Raw genomic sequence first — 16,066 nt, forward strand, 5'->3', positions numbered from 1 at the left:
AGCATGCGCACTATGCGTGTGCTGTTCACATGGGGCCAAGATGGCGGCTTTGTCGTGTTGTTGTTCGGAAGGATTAACAGCAGAGTGATTCAATCAACTCTAATTGGCTTTCAGACAGTATGGAAGTATCTGTGATGTTGATGCTTCCTAACTAAAGAAAATGCCCGTCCTCTGACGCTTTACGTTTCTCTGCATTGGCGATACGGTGATACATATAGCGGGATATACAAGCACCCCCCCCCCTCTGATATCTAACTCGTACAACCTCCTGTCCTGGGTTCACAGTACGGAACGGATTCCAGGTAAATGCTTCCATCTTCTTAGTCAGGTTACAATAAGAATATGTAACATACATATATATTGTTACAACGGTTTTGTTTTTCCCTCAGCCCCAGGGCTGGTGCCGTCTGCCTGCTGTAACCATGGCGGGAGCGGAGTCCTTCACGGCCGACAGCCATCCGGCCAGCATGGGAGACCGTCCCAGGAGAAACGTTGTCCAGAAAAGTTTGGTGAGTTGAATAATACTCTAGAGAAAGTACCAGTATGTTATGGGTGCCGTTAGTCCCAATGCACCGATAACATTATACTGTATCTTATACCGTTTGGTGAGATTTTTGGTGATACATGTATCGCGGGTAAACAGGCGCTGCCTTCCTCGACTGAAGATGGTATCCAGGTAAATTTATGGTGGGTAACCTGGTCACCAGTCTCTACGGGTCGGCGTTCTACAGGGCTCAGTCTGCTAACGTTGGCTTGTTTCTATCAGCCTGTCTTTTTAACTGGCACTCCCAGCAGATACCAGGGAGCTCCCGTTGGTGGAATGTGTTCGCTTTTAGTGCTGCGTACCTGGACCTGATCCGGATACTCATGCCCATAGCCAGGGGGACAACCCCCCCCCCCCACACACACACACACGCTCGAAGGTCCCCTTTTTCATTTCCAAAATGTTTTTTTAGGGCGGACTGATTTGTATCACCAGCGGGGCTGGAATCCTAGAAAAACTGCCAACCTTGTCATTGAATGATGAGAAACCCTGTGGTTTACAAGTCAGCATTATACTTGTTCAGGCCCGGGAGCAGAGCGTGTTACTCCTCAAAAAGGGACTTTCACGCCAGCCATGAAACTGGTGGTCCGCTGTGAGCCACGCTCCCGGCCATACGCGACCCTCTGTCAGTCAAAAGAGTGTCGCCTGCTACAAAATGGCAAAAGAAAGCAAGTCATTTTCGGTGGGAAGTTCTTCTCCTCCTTGGTGATATCGATCAGTAAAATTGTAAATATCTGTTAATTTTCCAGTTCCTGATCGGCTGTTGAAAAGGTGTCACAGTGATAGAGTGCATCTTATTTTTACACCGCATGCTTGTTGTTTCCCCAGATAAAAAAAAGCTGAGAAAAAAATCCCACAAAAACGTACTAGTTTCAGATTGAGATCGTTGTAGCTACGTAGGAATAAATATAACAGATATAACAGAATGTTAACGGTCGTGACCATGCCAACATTGCCTTGGAAAAATATGTGAGTTGGGGGAGGGTCCTGTTTTCTGTGCAGTGTTACATCACTTCGCTCAGCAATATTTTAGATTTCCGCCAAATGAAACCCCACAAAAATGCGAAAATGTAGGCTTCAGCTCAGTATTCTTTTGAGCAAAAATTTAGCAGAATCCCGGCGGCTTCCTTAATTGACATTGTTTCTTGATTTCCAAGACTTTAAAACCCCGGTTACACATAGCCAAACATGGCCTCTATCTCGACTCTCCACAGACCATGGTTAGGAGTGATTCGGGAGCTGGGTCGGCTGGCATTCGGCTGAGTCGACTGATTTTCGGCTGAGTCGGCTGGTGTTTGGCTGCGCCAGCTGAATGTTGTAAAAATGTAAAATATTCGGCTCTGGACGGTGGGTCTGGAATGGGTTGGCTGGTGTTCGGCGCGGTCGGCTAGTGTTCGGCTGGTATTCGGAGTAAGTCAGCAGTAAAATTGGAACCTTAACCACGCTAGAACCACTGCTGACCTACTCCCAACTAGTTTCCAACCTACCCATGACTAACCCCAAGGCCGTAGACACATCTTTGTTTCATTTCCACCCAGGTGACTACTATCAGAAAGTCATATCAAGATCGAAATAATTTCTGGCCGCCATATTTTTTGAGGTCTGCCATATTTTTTGAGGTCTGCATGGGAAACTTCTTTATACTTTTTATGTTTATTGTATTTGAGGTTCAAAAACACTCAGATGTATACAACTATATTGCAAGTATTATGACTTGATGATGATAAAATTATGCTATGGTATAATCTATGACCAAGAAACACCCACGTTTTATTGATAATTATCACATGGCCAGATGGCGTCGACCAATCAGAAGCCTCCATTGCCCACGATAAGTGGTCTGTTATCACGCCATAACACACCACTTATTGACGTCATGTCATAACAAAACCGTTGCATTTTGTGGATGGGGGTATATTTTTTATGAATCTTTTTCTTAACCTTGTTTAAAATATTTTTATTGCTTTAAAATTCCCAAAAATGTCGGTAGAATACATAAAGAATACATGAAAAAAGGAAAAAAAGATTCAATTCAAGTAAGATTCAAACGGAAGGACTAAAAACAATATTTTTCACACCCCTGCCGTCAAAGTGGAACCGGCCCAGATCAGACGACGTTTGAATCGTCTCCTCGATCGTTATGGACAGAGTACCACAGTTTTTCGCAGAGGAACTGTGAGACGCCGATTTAGAGTCAGTTTTCGGGTCATGGGAAGTTGGGGAAGACGCCCAGGAACATGCTTCAGCAGTTGAGGGGCAAGGAAGCTGACGAGTGTGACCAACAAGAAGCAGCGGGCACACAGAGTCCCCTCCTCACTCATCACATTGTATTTCCCGAAGTAGCAAATCTTGGCAGACAAAGACATCGCCCATGAAACCTCCTACGTTTCTACCCAAGAGGGCCCCAGGCCTGTATGTTCACGTTTCTGAGGGGTTTTACCTGGCGAAAATTAAAAATATTGCCGGCAAAGCGATGTCGTCTTGTTCAAAACAAACGCCCCCCTCCCCAGAGCCCAAGTCACGGACACGAAACTTCCCCAAACCGATGTGTTGGCATCGAAAGAATTACGGTCAAAATCGCTCAGATTCTTACAGGTTTGTACCTACAATGATCTCGGCTCGATATGTGTACGCTTCTGTGGGATTTTTTTTCCGGCTTGAGCAATAATTGTCCGGGGAAACTACAAGCAAAGGGGAGGTAAACATGCACGATTCTTACCACACCTAGGCGTCTAACAACCCGTCAATTTATAACCGTGTGGGCTCTAAGACAAGTCACAGCTTGTTTACATTGGATAAGATGAAGATCATATGTACAATGGATTGATTTTACGTGTATTAAATAAAGAATCTATGTATTATACAGAAATTTGTCTCTCTTATATGGGTCAGTTTGGATAGGCTATGTGATAATAACGTTAATGACCCGCCTGTTCCTCGGTGTATATGGTGTCATAATGCCTGGTCATGTGCTATAACCACCGGTGGTTATGGAACATGACCATGCAATTTTACATGTAACAGGAAAAAAATGTTTTAGCAGGAAAAAAAATATTTTAGCACACATATGCCATGGGTTCAGGTCCTGACTTTAACCCTGGACCTGAACTTAAACCTAAACCTCTGGATTTGAAGCCGGACCTGAACCTGAACACGGGTTTAGGTACACAGCTCTATTCGCTTTACTGAGTTTACACGCAACAGGGCGATGTGTCCTGGAACACTCCCATCGCCCATCCTATCATGACCTAATATGAATAGGGAAGACGACAAAAACACCTACCCTTCAGGCTTGGTGCAGTGAACAGTGTTCCTGTTGTCCATGAAAAATGGAGATATATAGTTTTGTCTGTGTGTGTGTTTGTGTTTCCGCACTACTGTCGTCAGCATAACTCAAGAACCTCTTCATGGATTACGATGATATTTGGAATGTGGGTGGGTGTTATGAAGCAGAAATTCAAGGTCGATTTTGGGCCCCCTAGTATGTGACCTTGGTACTGCAGCAGGACTTCCGTTTTTGTATCTTTTGCTATGGTCTTGTTATCTCCATGAAAAATGGAGATATTGTTATCTCCATGAAAAATGGACATATAGTTTTGGGTGTGTCTGTGTGTCTGTTAGTTTGTTTGTGTTTCCGCACCACTCCAGTCAGCATAACTCAAGAACCTCTTGATGGATTGCGATGATATTTGGTATGTGGGCAGGTGTTGTGAAGTCGAAATTCAAGGTTGATTTTGTGCCCCCTGGTATGTGACCTTGGTACTGCAGCAGAAATTCCATTTTTGTATCTCTTGACCTGGACATGCTATGGTCTTGATTTTTTGGTGGCAGATAGCTTGTGGTGTAATAAAGACGTGGTGTGGGTTTGGGCCCCCTAGCAGCTTGCTCTGGAACTGCAGGGGCGTTATCTTGACAATCTTCTAAGGAGAATAACTCAGCAAGCAGGGTGCGAAATCCTTTTTTGAGCCAGGTTGCCCACCTTGCCCGGTGGGCAACCTGGGGGAAAAGCTAGGTTGCACATCAAAATTTCAGGTTGCCCCACCTACCTTCACCATTGTCGGTGACATCAAAAATGACATCGTTCGGGAGTTTGGGATTTTCGAAAAAATTGGGCATAGGTTCCCCGGCTGGCCCCTATCCGGGGGCCACGGTGCCTCAAGTTCAACAAGTTGAAAAATACACAATGGTATTTTTTTTACTTGGAACAAGGCAAGTAATGATTCACATAACCTTGAATGATAAGTAAATAGATAACTCTAAAACTTATCTATTCACTAACATCCTGGAAAGTAATTTGAAAAAAAATATTCATGCAAACTTATATACTGTCAGAAGTAAACACCAAAACAGTATAGTATTTCAAATTAGTTTTGTATATTTTTTTTACAACAACAACAATACAACAACAATACAACAACAATAAAGGAAAATTACTTAATTTTGCCCCTACAAATAAACTAGTAACTGTGTTGGAATCATTATCAAACTTTAATGAACCTGCAGTGTCAAACTCATCTACATGACAGAGTAGTGTCCTCATTTACATGAGAAAGTACCTCATTCACATGAGACAGTACCTCATTTGTATGAAAGAGTACCTTATTTGCATGTTTGGAAGACCTCATGCAACAGTACCTCATTTACATGAAAAGTAGCTCATTTGCATGTTCAGGAGACTTGAAGGGTACACCGCATGGTGACCATGTTGATTTGACGACACTGCCGACGGCAGTTTATTCGCCTTTTTCCAGCACTAATTTCACGATCTATGAACAGGTTTGGATGGTTTAGAACAAAAAGGTGTTGATTTCTGTGTTTCAATTGAAAATTTACCGAATTTTATGAAAGTGACAATTTGTTTTTGTGAGCTTACTCGGCTCAAATTGGGTTCTCAGGCTTCATAATCTTGGGTTGCGCACTGCGCTAGCTGCGTGTGGAAATTAGTTGCGCCAAGCAAAATGTGCTTGCGCGGCTCAAGTGCGCAACTGGGTATTTCGCACCCTGGCAAGGGAACGATGGATTTCCATGATATTTAGTATACAGGTAGCTTAGACAGAAATGTACATAATGGAGTGCAAATTATGTTAATTAGGACTTAATTTGCATAACTAATGAGGAAAATCTATATTTGCAGTGTTTTCCATCATCAGACTCAAATACTTGTAATGTATGTAGTTTATGGAAAGTGGATTATCAACAGATACCAATTAAGCAAATAAATGACTTATTTGCATAATTAATGCACAACACCATATCTCATCTATTTGGAAAATAATAGGACTGTCAATATGATACTTAGTATGCAGGTAGCTTAGATAGAGATATACATAATGAAGTGCAAATTATGCTAATTGTGACTTAATTTACATAGCTAATGAGGAAAATCTATATTTGCAGTGTTTTCCATTATCAGACTCAAATACATGTAACATATGTAGTTTATGGAAAGTGGAGCATCAACAGATACCAATTATAATTAATGCAAAACACCATAATTCATCTAATTGGAAAATTATAGGACTGTGAATATTGCAACATGTGTAAGTTAGTTAAAGGTGTTTATGACCAAGCATATATTATGCAAATGTGTAAGTCATTTGCATGAATAGGATTGTTCATGGAGATATGAGGTTGTGGAACTCTTGTTATCTCCATGAAAAATGGAGATATAGTTTTGGGTGTGTCTGTGTGTTTGTTTGTTTGTCTGTCTGTCTGTCTGTCTGTTTGTCTGTTTGTGTTTCCGCACTACTGTAGTCAGCATAACTCAAGAACCTCTTGATGGATTACGATGATATTTGGTATGTGGGCAGGTGTTGTGAAGCCAAAGTTCAAGGTCGATTATTGGCCCCCTGGTATGTGACCTTGGTACTGCAGCAGAACTTCAATTTTTGTATCTTTTGACCTGGACGTGCTGTGGTCTTGATTTTTTGGTGGCAGATAGCTTGTGATGTAATAAAGAGGTGGTGCAGGTTTGGGCCCCCTAGCAGCTTCCTCTGGAACTGCAGGGGCGTTATCTTGAAAATCTTCTAAGGAGAATAACTGAACAAAGGAACAACAGATTTCCATGATATTTAGTATGCAGGTAGCTTAGATAGAGATATAAACAATGAAGTGCAAATTATGCTAATTGGGACTTAATTTGCATAGCTAATGAGCAAAATCTATATTTGCAGTGTTTTCCATTATCAGACTCAAATACATGTAACATGTAGTTTATGGAAAGTGGAGCATCAACAGATACCAATTATGCTAATAAATTCCAAATTTGCATAATTAATGCACAAACACCATAATTCATCTAATTGGAAAATTACAGGACTGTCAACATGTGTAAGTTAGATAAAGGTGTTTATGACCAAGCATATATTATGCAAATGTGTAAGTCATTTGCATGAATAGAATTGTTCATGGAGATATGAGGTCGTGGAACTCTTGTTTGTAGAGTTTTTCAGAGGACTGATGAGAGTCTGCATGGGGGATCATGCTTAGCGGTAGATTTAGGAACTCAGCTGGCAGTGCTTAATCTAAAACTATTATAAAAGTGTCTAGTATCACATGGTTACTTCCGGGTACACTCGCGTCAGTCTTACGTGTTCATTCGGGGAGTACCCTGAAACCGGCATATGCCGGGGCTCACAATCACATACAGATCATGCATGTCGAACCCGGCATATGCCGGGTGCCGCACTACGAGGGTTAACATACAGGAAATTGAAAAATATATCATAAACATCTACTCTCATCTCCCAAATAAACATACCCCCCGGAATAGACATACCCCCTGGAAATTAACCAAATTTACAGATAAACTGTGTCCATGCTACTTTTGTCTGAGGGAAAGAAGATGATATTATTAAGCAGGTAACTGTAGGTTTTCTTTATTCATTTATGCCTATCTGAAGATCATACCAGTAAAGTGTATAAATACTGAACAGAATAACTGTACACATCTTGTTCAAATTATAATCTTCCTTGCCTCTTCAAGAAATAAAAATAATAAAAATAGTAGTAATGTTGAAAAATTGGGCATACATATGCATGTAGGTTCACCCGCTATGACCGCTAACCGGGGGCCAACGGTGCTTTCAAATTCAACAAGTGAAAATGTACATGATACATGCATTTTCTACTTGAACTTGAAGCAAGTGATCAAGGAAAATTGTTGTATATACTGACATATAACTTGGATGGGCAACACTTTCAAAGTCTACTCTTTTTTATACAAATATATCAACATTTAGAACATGAACAGAAAATTACAATATCCTGAATATATGGTCATCACAGGTAACGTTATTACTTATTTGTAAAAGCCATAGAGAAAAGGAAGAACTATGACATGTATATGAATCACTATAATTATGATGTAACTTTTTTTCTTTCCCAACTTGCCATTTATCTTCTATGTATTGCATATAGAAACAGATATATAGAGAGATTTGTAAACATTACATGCCACAAATTATTGTGTTGTGTAGAGGACATTATCATATAATATCAAGAAAAGAAATGTATAATGTTCTGGTTTTTGTTGACGATGTTGTTGCAATCCAAATAATTTGAAATCCAAACCCTTTAATGTAGAAAAAAATTGTCATTTTGAGAAACTTAATTGTCAACAGAATTTGTGAGAAACCTCAGGCTTGTTACAATTTTGCCACAAACCACAGGGTTCTCCTGTTACACATGAAAGGGTGAGCTGCAGACAGTAGCGGCGCTGAAGACAGAAAGGGTGCAGGGCTAACAGAAAGCTACACTCATGTTCTTACTCTCATCTCCCAAATAAACGTACCGGTACGTTTATTTTTTTCAGCCTCAAAATCCACCCAGTACGTTCTTATTTTGGACAGTACGTTTATTTTATTTTTTTAAATTTGAGTTTTGCTAACCTGGGATCCCCTTAAAATTCAAAGTTTGGTTTTTCCTGCCAATATTTCCCCGGCATTTTTGCTCATAATTCATTATTTTCCGGCCAAGCGGCGTTGAATTTTCCCTGCCGCTATGACCCGGCCTTTGTGAAATCCTGGCGGAACTCGTAACGTATCGGTCGATCTCTATAACACTTCAAAGTCAACGTTGTTATTTGGCGAAAATAAGACGCCGCACTGACGTTTTGAAATGCAATTCTTTTTATATGAACAACTTTAGCAGTCTCATTACATCGTAAACCAAAGCATGCTGACCAGAAACCAATATATGTCAGCGGCGCAAAGTGTTTCAAGTAACGTTACGCATGTACATGTAATACACTACTCTACTCACGTGAGATATACAGTCTTTCCCAAAATGAAAATATAAAAATAATACCACAAAAAAAACTGTGTCTTAGCATCAAAAACTTTATAATTACTTTGAAAGTATATCAAAACATTTCAATCCTACCGCAAACATGAAAATTTAGCCCTTCGAAAAGCGCCACAGTAGGGCTGACACCTAAGTTGAGTTGCGCAATCTTTGAACTCGTTTGTAGTCCCTACTTAAAATCTTTGAAACCTTTCTTTTCCTTGAAATTTTTTGCCCAATCTGGAGACTTTTTTGGTTAGAAGGAATAGGTAGGGTCTTAGCTTTCCCATTTTAGTTGAAAATTGTTTAGTTTAGCAGTTTAGGTGGCGTAAGAACACATGTGAGTTGTTGGGTCATGCGGATGGGTATGGCTGGGAACTAGGTCAGAGATAGGGTCTGTTTACTTCCGGGTGACGTTTCTGCGAGTTTGAGCTGTACAACCCTCTGTTTTCTTTGCATGTTTATCAAGTATACCCCTGTGACTTCCTGGTGGAGAAGAGTTTTTAAGATTGAAGTTAAGGCAAGTACTTTTATAGGGCCTTACTTTAGTGGGTCTTACCATGGCCGGCAATGGGGGCAAGTAACTTTGTTGTCATCCCTGTACCGCCCCCCACCCCCATTTAGCACTTGACCTTTGTAGCTCCATATAGCTGTATCAGATTTGGTCAAATCATGTTGTATTATCATTTACAAGTACATTCTGTCAATTTATGACCCAATTTGGTGCATGGTTAATCCTGATATTTGTGAAAAGTATGATATTTTGTGATATTTGTACAGCATTGAGCAGGGGTACAGTGTATATAAAGCTGTCAGGAATACCCAGGACAGCTTGAATTGCTGCAAAAAGAGTATGAATTCATTGAAAATGATGTACTAAGTAAAGATCAAGTCTTATAGTATTGTATTTCATGGCAATTAAGAACTGCCAATCAAATTTGAACTGTGCTGGGCCTACCCCCCCCCCCCCCAAGCTGAAGGAAAGTGTACTTTTCGAGCCTGTATGTCTCTGAACAAAGGAACTATTGAAGAATATGGACTGAATGTAGTACTTGGCAATGGGTTCTAACCATAAAACAGGATTTGCTGTATGTAAGAGCATTTTTAGCTGTTTTAATGGCGGCTGTGTATGTACAAACTAGTGGTTCCATTGGAATTACATTGTGAGAAAGAAAGTAAAAAAGTTGCCAAAAAAAGGAAACTTCCTATTGAAAAGTTGCTATTTGACATCAGAGTTGTAGAACAGATTATGACAAGCACTGAATGGTGGTTGCTAAGTGACAGGCCCCTATAAATGTTGTTAAAATCATGTCATCTGAACAGTCACTTTCCCTCTAGTATACAGTTCTAAAGCATAGGGTGGCCCCAGTGCAGTGGGTATACATCTGGCTCTCAATTCCCAAGGGAGCAATCAATTCAGTTAAACTTTTGGAAATAATATCACATCCCCCCAATGTATCATCTAGGGGGGTAATCTTTCCCCACCCCCCTTGCTTTAGTCCCCAGTAGGGCTGACACCTAAGTTGAGTTGCGCAATCTTTGAACTCGTTTGTAGTCCCTACTTAAAATCTTTGAAACCTTTCTTTTCCTTGAAATTTTTTGCCCAATCTGGAGACTTTTTTGGTTAGAAGGAATAGGTAGGGTCTTAGCTTTCCCATTTTAGTTGAAAATTGTTTAGTTTAGCAGTTTAGGTGGCGTAAGAACACATGTGAGTTGTTGGGTCATGCGGATGGGTATGGCTGGGAACTAGGTCAGAGATAGGGTCTGTTTACTTCCGGGTGACGTTTCTGCGAGTTTGAGCTGTACAACCCTCTGTTTTCTTTGCATGTTTATCAAGTATACCCCTGTGACTTCCTGGTGGAGAAGAGTTTTTAAGATTGAAGTTAAGGCAAGTACTTTTATAGGGCCTTACTTTAGTGGGTCTTACCATGGCCGGCAATGGGGGCAAGTAACTTTGTTGTCATCCCAGTAACGCACCCGGCAGTAACAGTCCGTGGGAATGTTTTGTTTTGGAAGATCTCACTTCCAAGAAGGGGAAGCAACTCTTTTTGATCTACAAATAAAACTCCTTTGCCTTTGTCAGAAATGTGTTTTCGCAGTTTTGCAAAAAGACTTTTAATACTTAAGTCTATATCAAAAACATCAATTACAATCTAGTCACCATTATTATCACTGAAAAATGCTTGAAAAAAGATCACTCCCCTTACAGAAAGAATGCCGGAGGTTTCTAAGAACATGAGTGTACGTTCTGTTAGCCCCGCCCCTTTCTGTCTGTGGCGCCGCCACTGTCTATAGCTCACCCTTTCATGTAACATGAGAACCCTGTAGTTTGTGGCAACATTGTAACAAGCCTTCAGGAGGTTTCTCACAAATTTGTTGACAATTTAGTGTCTCAAAATGATACATACAAGGGTAATTTTTAGATTTTAGATTATTTGGATTGCAACAACAAAAGCCAAGAACATTATATAATATTGTCTTTGATATTATATGATATTAAATGTCCTTGACACAACACAATGATTTGTGGCATGTAATGTTTGCAAATCTATGTTTCTATATATGGAAGGCATAGAAGATAAATGGCAAGTTGGGAAAGACAAAAAGTTACATCATATACATGTGATTGTCATAGTCTTCCTTTTCTCTATCATGACTTTTACAAAACATAAGTAATACCTGCATGTGATGACCATATATTCAGGATATTGTAATTTTCTGTTCATCTTCTAAATGTTGATACATTTGTATAGAAAAAGAGTAGACTTTCAAAGTGTTGCCCATCCAAGTGAACTGAGAAGTTTGGCAACTATTTTCATGTTTTGATTATATGTCAGTATATACAACAATTTACTTGCTTCAAGTTCCAAGCAGAAAATGCATGTATCAATGATCATGTACATTTTAACTTGTTGAATTTGAAGCACCGTTGGCCCCCGGTTAGGGGTCATAGCAGGGAACCTATGCCCAATTTTTTCAACATTGCTACTACAGTATATCTTTTTGAAGCGGCAAGGAATATTATAATTTGAACAAGATGTGTACAGTTATTCTGTTCAATAGTTATACACTTAATTGGTATGGTCCACAGACAGGCATAAATAGTCAATAAATGAATAAAGAGAACCGGTTAATCATCTTCTTTCCTTCGGACAGAAGTAGCATGGACACAGTTTATCTGTAAATTTGGTCAATTTCCGGGGGGTATGTTTATTCCGGGGGGTACGTTTATTAGATTTTGAAGATTTGTCCAGGGGGTATGTTTATTCCGGGGGGTATGTTTATTTGGGAGATGAGAGTAGACAGTTCCAGCATTCTTTCTGTAGAGGGGTGATCTTTTTTAAAGCATTTTTAAGTGATAATAATGGTAACTAGATTGCAATTCAGTTTTGTATATAGACTTTGATATTGAAATTGTCTTTGTAGAAATGCAAAACACATTTCTGACAAAGGCAAAGGAGTTTTCTATGTAGCTCAAAAAGAGTTGTTTCCCATTCTTCGAAGTGAGCTCTTCCATGACAAAACTGACCAGAGTCACTGCCGGCGGCCTGCGTAACTGTCACAGTGGCGATTTTCCAAGAGCTAAATTTTCATGTTTGTGGAAGGATTGAAATGTTTCGATATATTTTGAAAGTAATTATACAGTTTTTGATGCTAAGACACAGACTTTTCGTGGTGCTCTTTTTATATTTTCATTTTGGGAAAGACTGTATCTCACGTGAGTAGAGAAATTTACAATACTGTGCGCCTCTGGCCTATTTGTTTTCTGATCAGCGTGCTTTGGTTTACGATGTAAACAGAGACTGTCAAAGTTGTTTATATTAAAAGAATTGCATTTCAAAACGTCAGTGTGGCGTCTTATTTTCTCCCAATAACAACATTGACTTTGTAGTGTCATTGAGATTGACCGATATGTTACGAGTTCTGCCAGGATTTCACAAAAGTCGGGTCATAGCGGCAGGGAAATCAACGCTGCTTGGCCGAAAAATAGCGAATTATCATTATTTATGAGCAAAAATGCCGTGGAAATATGAGCAGGAAAACCCAAACTTTCAATTTTAAGACGATCCCTGCTTAGCAAAACTCTGATTTTCATAAAAATGATAAACGTACCGTCCAAAATAAGAACATACTGGGTCGATTTTGAGGCTGAAAAAAATAAACATTCCGGTATGTTTATTTGGGAGATGAGAGTAGGTCTAGGACATTTATGCCGTAATTAGGCATTTGCACATGCGCATTGGTGTGCTAGTGCGTTTAGACCACCAAATGTTTGGCATGTGTTATCAAGGACAGTCATTGTCAACTACTACACACATACTGTGATTTACTTTGAATCAGTGAACTTTGTATTTCATTCCTTTTACATTTTTTTTAATGCACATCTTGAAGGACAGTTTTAAATGAATGTATATGTGCCATGGAGCCGTGGTATTATCACTAAGTCTTGAAACTTTTATTTGTCATAGAAATGCTCATCTTATTTTGTTTAATGGTTTTAATGTTGACACAAGTGTCATTTACTGCATTATTGAATACAGGAATAAAACTGTTCTGGTTGTGATGCCATGTTGTATTGTTTCAACTTGAATTTGGATGTGTAGGCATCTTGTTTTTTGCCCATCTTTTTTTCTTGCTAGCTAGGATGTCATCCATAAAAGTTACTTACTGTGGCCTTATATTGAAATCGTAGTCAAAGGTTTCTGTCATTGCAGCACAATGTATTGAGTTATGCTGTTCAGCATATGTGATGTATGACTTTTAACTGTTTTAGATTAAGTGTTGGTGTTGCAAAAGTGTGGCAAAATTTCAGTTTTAGCTACAGAAAAAGATATTTCAAATTTAAGAGGCAGAGGACAACTTTTTGCATCTTTTAACCAAAATGCATTTTGTCTTTACTTGCCAACAGGACTATAATGGAGGAATACTGTGGCGTGAAGAGAGGGACCTAAAGAGGGCCCTATATGCTTCCCTGCGGGAGACAAAGTTGGATTTAGCAGGCACTAGTGATGTCAGAGAGGGAGATCTGGCATACCAGACCGACTGTTTTGGACAAAACAACATTTTAGCGAGCACAGCAGGGACATGTGCTGCTAGTCCAGAGGAGAACTCAGAATCAGCATCTGATAGAGAGGACGATGAGTCTTCACCAAGAAAAAAGTTTGTACTGAAATTTATACATTGTTATCTTATTATGCTTTGATTGCAGAAAGACCGGTCATATTTAGGGGTGGTCCCATTGAAAAAAAAGTATTTCTTGCTGCACTGGTCCAGAAAAACAGCAATGGACTAGATTTTGGACAGATTAAGAAATGAACAGCACTGGCAGGTGGTCACATGATTGGCTTTCCACTCCAAGAAAATAAGTTACAATGTATGGCAAAACAGAGCAGCTTTAGCTAGCCTTCATTTCTCTGTTTCTAATCTAAGATGCTAGTTGTAGATTACTGTATATCAAGAAATGCTTATTAGTACTTAGGGGCGAGCCTACAGACAACGATTACAAGTTGTAGTTTATCGAGGGACGCAACGCCCCCCTCTCTACTATCGGCACCCACAAATTGCGAGCTAGTAGTAGTAGGGGCAAGTTTGCCTACTTCCTCTACTCCTGGCGTTATGGTTACGTAGCTTCTCATACAGGGCTCTCCCTTGAAATTTTTAGGGGAGTGGTGCTCCCATTTCAGGTATGTAAGCGTGCCACACAGCACACTTCGACGGCGTCAAATGTGCACAGGAACACGCTGTGACGTCCGTCCCAGAGTGCCATATGGGGCACCCAAAACGGCTGTTTTCTACGGTCTCCACGTTGATATAAGACGCAAGCAGTTGCCAATACTCGGTCAGAAAATAGCTGAACAATTATATTTTACGATCTTTTGATTTCTATGAAGGACAGAGTGTGGGAAAATACGGAATTTGCGAAGTTCGTACGGAGCGCCTGTGAGAACGTGCGAGCACTGATCTCGGGAGACTGTTCAACTAAAACCCGTTCTGAAATGAAATAAAAACACCCAAACTATCAACTGTTCCACTTTTGATTATCTTCAGATGTAATACTTATGATCCATTTGGCTGGAGCTGCCAGTAAACCTGCGTAAAATCTACAGGAAACGCCGATCTCGATGCACGGAAAGGCCGCCATGACACATGTGCGATCAGCCGCTTAGGCGGAAAGTAGCCACTTATTGAGACACAAACATTACGCCGATTCGGCGTGATTGTCTCAAACATATGACATATGTAACTGAGGAGGAGAGAAATATTGATAGATATCAACTATACAAATGAAGACATCATTTGCATAATTAATGAGAAAATACTATAACTCAAGATGGGCTTGATGGATGGTAATGATTTTTGGTATGTAGATAGCTTAGTCGTGATGCTGGATATAATCTTTGTATGATTGGATATAATTATGCAAATCAGATTCTAATTTGCATAACTAATGAGACAGTTTTAAAACCCCGCTGTGTTCCATATTATTTGACATTTGTAACTGAGGAAGAGAGGAATGTTAATTGATAGAAAATATGCAATTGTAGGCGTAACTTGCATAATTAATGAGAAACTACTATAATTATATACAGGTAAATGATGGCAATTCAATACTTGAGGCATTTGAAAGTTATGTGAATGTGAACATCGTTGAATCAGATTATGCTAATAAGGACCTCATTTGCATAATTGATGATAAATGTTAGCATAACCTTCTTTGATAAGCTCATACTTTGGACAACTTCTGTTATTTGGGTGAAGACAATCAACTGGTATGATTTATGATTGATGAGAAACACTCCTAAATACATCAGTCATAAAGGTTAAAATCATTTGGCGAAGGTATGAGGTCGTGGAACTCTAGTTGCTATTGTTATGCTTGCAAATAATCGATATCGGTGCCTTTGACATACATTTTGTACGTTGATCTCATTAAAAACTTGTTTTTTCACGACTCAATCTAAGAAAGCTAGCAAATATACTTAAAGAAAAACAAGATTTTCACCCTAGCATTTGAGCCCCTACAGTACACACACAAAGAAAGCTATCAAGATAGAAAGGCCAGCAAAAAAGGAAAAGACATCTACAACAAGCCAGAGCCTAACCTCTGCTTGGAATGTACATGTATGTACTGGTAGTTAGTTAGCCCCTGCCACTGAGAGCTGGTATCACATAAGCACCACACTGCCTTCAGCTATCATTAGTTGTATTGAATACTGCCTCTTTGGTCAATATTAGTGC

The 16,066-nt window shown here is 39.7% G+C and overlaps 1 protein-coding gene across 2 annotated transcripts in view; it reads left to right on the forward strand.

The window, feature by feature from the left end:
* The window catches only part of LOC136438196 (protein Jumonji-like), a 78,057-nt gene continuing 61,991 nt past the window's right edge, over positions 1-16,066 (forward strand). Inside the window, exons 1-3 of one of the 2 annotated variants that reach the window (XM_066432950.1) lie at positions 1-302; positions 390-509; positions 13,737-13,987. In XM_066432950.1, the coding sequence (XP_066289047.1) occupies positions 423-509; positions 13,737-13,987 (338 nt within the window). In that variant the 5' untranslated portion in view covers positions 1-302; positions 390-422. The remainder of the gene's footprint in view (positions 303-389; positions 510-13,736; positions 13,988-16,066) is intronic. The other variant, XM_066432951.1, reaches the window with a different exon arrangement.

Source organism: Branchiostoma lanceolatum, chromosome 7, assembly GCF_035083965.1.
Source record: "Branchiostoma lanceolatum isolate klBraLanc5 chromosome 7, klBraLanc5.hap2, whole genome shotgun sequence".
NCBI classification, from domain to species: Eukaryota; Metazoa; Chordata; class Leptocardii; order Amphioxiformes; family Branchiostomatidae; genus Branchiostoma; species Branchiostoma lanceolatum.